Source organism: Arachis duranensis, chromosome 7 (assembly GCF_000817695.3).
Source record: "Arachis duranensis cultivar V14167 chromosome 7, aradu.V14167.gnm2.J7QH, whole genome shotgun sequence".
Classification (NCBI taxonomy): domain Eukaryota; kingdom Viridiplantae; phylum Streptophyta; class Magnoliopsida; order Fabales; family Fabaceae; genus Arachis; species Arachis duranensis.
The window spans coordinates 62128685-62132146 of NC_029778.3; the positions used below are offsets into that span (position 1 = coordinate 62128685).

Sequence of the window (3462 nt, forward strand, 5' to 3'; positions counted from 1 at the left end):
CAATAAGTGCTTCTTTACCATCAATAGCTTGACGGTCAGCTCCTTCAAGGAGGAAGATAGTCATAAAGGCTTAAATCCTCACCTCTTACTGGGAGCTTCCTTCCTGTGCTCTCATGGATCAGCTCAATATGCTCAAGAGACAGGATCATGTTCACTGTATGAGGCAGGATTGGGCTTGCAGTGAATACCACCCTCATCCTTGGTGAGAAGCCTTCAGTAGGGATCTTTTTGTTCCTCCATCCCCTAGACATCTTTCTCTTGGGACCTTCCTTCTTGGTGGGTGGTGACTACCCAACACCAAACTTGGGTTTGATGTCTGGGGGAATTGTATAAGTTTTCACCAAGAAAGAAGGCTTCAACATTGTATCCTGCATACAAGTACCTTCTTTGTCAGGGAGTGGTGGAAGTTTATAAACTTTGAACACCATCCAGTCCACATGCAACCTTACCACCATTTCTACCCTATCAACATCAATAAGGGAGTCATTTGTTTCTTCTCCCTTGTCAAGTATCATAGAGTCTACCAGGAGAAATAGCTCTCCAACCTTGACTAGTACGTTCTCTACTAGCCCATATGCTTGCCTTAGAGACTTGTCAGCCATTTGCAATGTTATCCTTGTTGCTTATGCTTCTTGGATTCCCATCTTTTTCATTATAGACAAAGACATCAGATTTATACTTGAGCCAAGATCACACAGGACTTTGTCAAAAGCAATATTTTCAATAGTACATAAAATCTGAAAGCTCCCGAGGTCTAGCATCTTCCTTGGCAACTTATTCTGAATTAGTGCACTGCACTCCTTAGTCAGGACCTTTGTTTCATCTCCCTTTAAGGTATTCTTTTCAGAGAGTAAGCCCTTCAAAAGTGCAGCAGAGAGAGGTCTTTGCTCTGAAACCTCAGCAAAAGGAATATTGATTTGTAGCTTCTTAGAGACTTCCAAGAACTGTGAGTGGTGCTCATCCTTGGTCTCCTTTTGGGGCTTCTGAAGGTGTGGTACTTCATGCTCCTGTGCCACCAATGGGGCATGTAACAATGTCCTTTCAATCTCTTCTTGAGCCTTTTCTTCCTTCAATTTCTCAGCAACATACACCTCCTTAGGCATGGCCTCCTTGGTAAAGACCACAGTTCCATCTCCTTTCAAGGTCTTCTTCTCAGAGAGCAACATGATTTTTACGAAGGCCCTATAGGGAGGCACCTTCTCCAACACCCCCATAATAGAAATATTATTGTACAGGAACTGAATGAATTACTCACCTTTGATCTTCTCTTGTGACTTCTAATGGTGTACTTTGATGCTCTCAGCCTCTTTTGGTGTTTCTGTTTGCTCTGATCCTTTAGCAACTTTGGCAAGTTGAAATTAGTTTTAGAAACTTGGTTAAAAAAAATGAGTTTCATTTGATTAATTCTAATTAAAAGATTATGTTTGAAGAGTCTTAATGAAAGTAAAGTAAAGGACAATTGAAATAAACTTAATATAGAATTGAAGTTAGTCTAATAACTTGGTTAAATAAAATAAGTGGTGTGGTTGTGTTAATTATGAAATTGATTTGTGAATTAACTTAATTGATTTCGATCAACAATGAAAAGTGTAAATAAGTCATTAAAATTAACATGAAAATATTTTACTAACTAAAGGTTTAAAAGTTAATTATTTGTCAACTCAAGGGTTTGTGACTAGGAAGTGCAAGTATAAAATTTTAATAGAGCTAAATATGAGAGTTGAGGAAAAAAGGATATATTTAAAGAATATGGAGTCAAAATTGGAATGTTCAAGAATCATGAGATAAGTGTTAAGTACATTTAGTGGTGTTTTAAATTTGAGTTTGATGATGATGAAAGTTGGGCTAACTAGCCTATATAGTGACAAATTAAAGAATGATATAATGAGATTGAATGAAATATGCCATGTTTCAGTCAGATTGATGTTGGTTATAAACGATTATGTTATATTTAAGTTGGTATGCAATCTTGACCTCAAGTCTAGGATGTCGTATTAGGGACCTCATACCCCTAAGCCATATGTAATGGTCGAAACCTAACCTGGTGGATATTAAAGTGTGTGGAGTAGGAAGTGGAGTTGAGTTAATGATCATGATGAGAATTATGTTTATTATGAGATTGGGGATGAGAAATTAGATTTGATTCGAGGCTTATGACAAAAGTGTGATTTATATGAGACTTATGATGAGAACTTGATTAAGTTGAGATATGTGCAAGATGTTATGATTGAGGATGATGATTATGTTATTGATTATATGAATATAATTATGATTATGTTAATGATGAATTTGATGATGATATTGATGGTTTTGGTTGAGATATGGTTATTGAATTGGCAAGGACGTGGGTTTTGTCCTACTTGCTAATTGATGAGATATCCGTGCTTGGCAAGGATAGTGATTTTGTCCTGCTTGCTCAGTGCTGTGGTGGACATGTGGGGATGGTGATTTTGTCCCTCCCACATTCTCTCTGATCCTTAAGTATGGTTGGACTCTATATCCCAGATAGCGCTACCTCCAGTGAGAAGGTGGAAGGGTATTCTCCCGCAAATTGGTTATACTTTACAAACTTCTCGAAAGTTCTGATATTTTTTTCCTGGGGATGTATGATCAGAGAGACAATATCCGGGTTAGCTACCAGATGTGTCAGGTCTGGAAGTATAACCGACACGTGAGCTCATGGCTAGTAGGATAGGTATGCATCATATGCATTTGTTTGAATTGTTTGGGTGTGCATTTTATTGTTGTGTGTTCTTATGTGATTTATCTTATTATGTGCTATTTGTTATGTGTTTTATATGTGTTTACTTTTGTGTGATTGAATGGTTTGATTTGATTATGTTTGCTGGTATACAAAGGTGATGGAGGTTGAGACGGATTGACTTAATGATTTGTCCTTAGACTCTAGTATATTGTTAAATGTATAGTAAAGAGAGATGCTAGTTGATTGGGTAGAAAATCTTTAGGTGAGTCTTTGAACCCTAAGAAAAATATTTAAAGATTTACTTTGATTTTTTCAAAAATATATATGACTAAGCTTTTGGATATAAAATTATATATAGCTAAGTCAAAATGATTTCAAAACAAATAAGTAAAGAATGCAAACTTCCATAAAGATAAACTCTTCTGAGATGTGCGTTGACTAGATACATGTATTTCTATTAAGTTTGTGGAATTTTCTTCTCCTACTGAGACCTTCGGGTTAGGTTCTCAACCCCTACAACTTAATATTTTTCAGAAAACGAATGAGGAAGCCTATAAGAGTTTACTAAGCATTTCGACATGCATTAATTTATTTGTAAAGCGAATTTGTTTTATTATCTTGGATGTTTTTCCTCGTTGTTATTGTTATTCAATTTTTATAAAGAGGTATAGGAGTTGTAATTATATATGTATATGATATATATTTGTATATTACTTGTATAAATTATTCTTGTAAATGTGATGATTTGAATGTATATA

The 3462-nt window shown here is 35.7% G+C and overlaps 1 protein-coding gene across 1 annotated transcript; it reads right to left on the reverse strand.

Moving 5' to 3' along the window:
* Window positions 1–623: 623 nt before the first annotated feature.
* LOC110273603 (uncharacterized) lies at window positions 624–1214 on the reverse strand. The gene has a single exon (XM_021126798.1). It carries the CDS (start codon window positions 1212–1214, stop codon window positions 624–626), a length of 591 nt encoding a protein of 196 aa, XP_020982457.1.
* Window positions 1215–3462: the final 2248 nt, after the last annotated feature.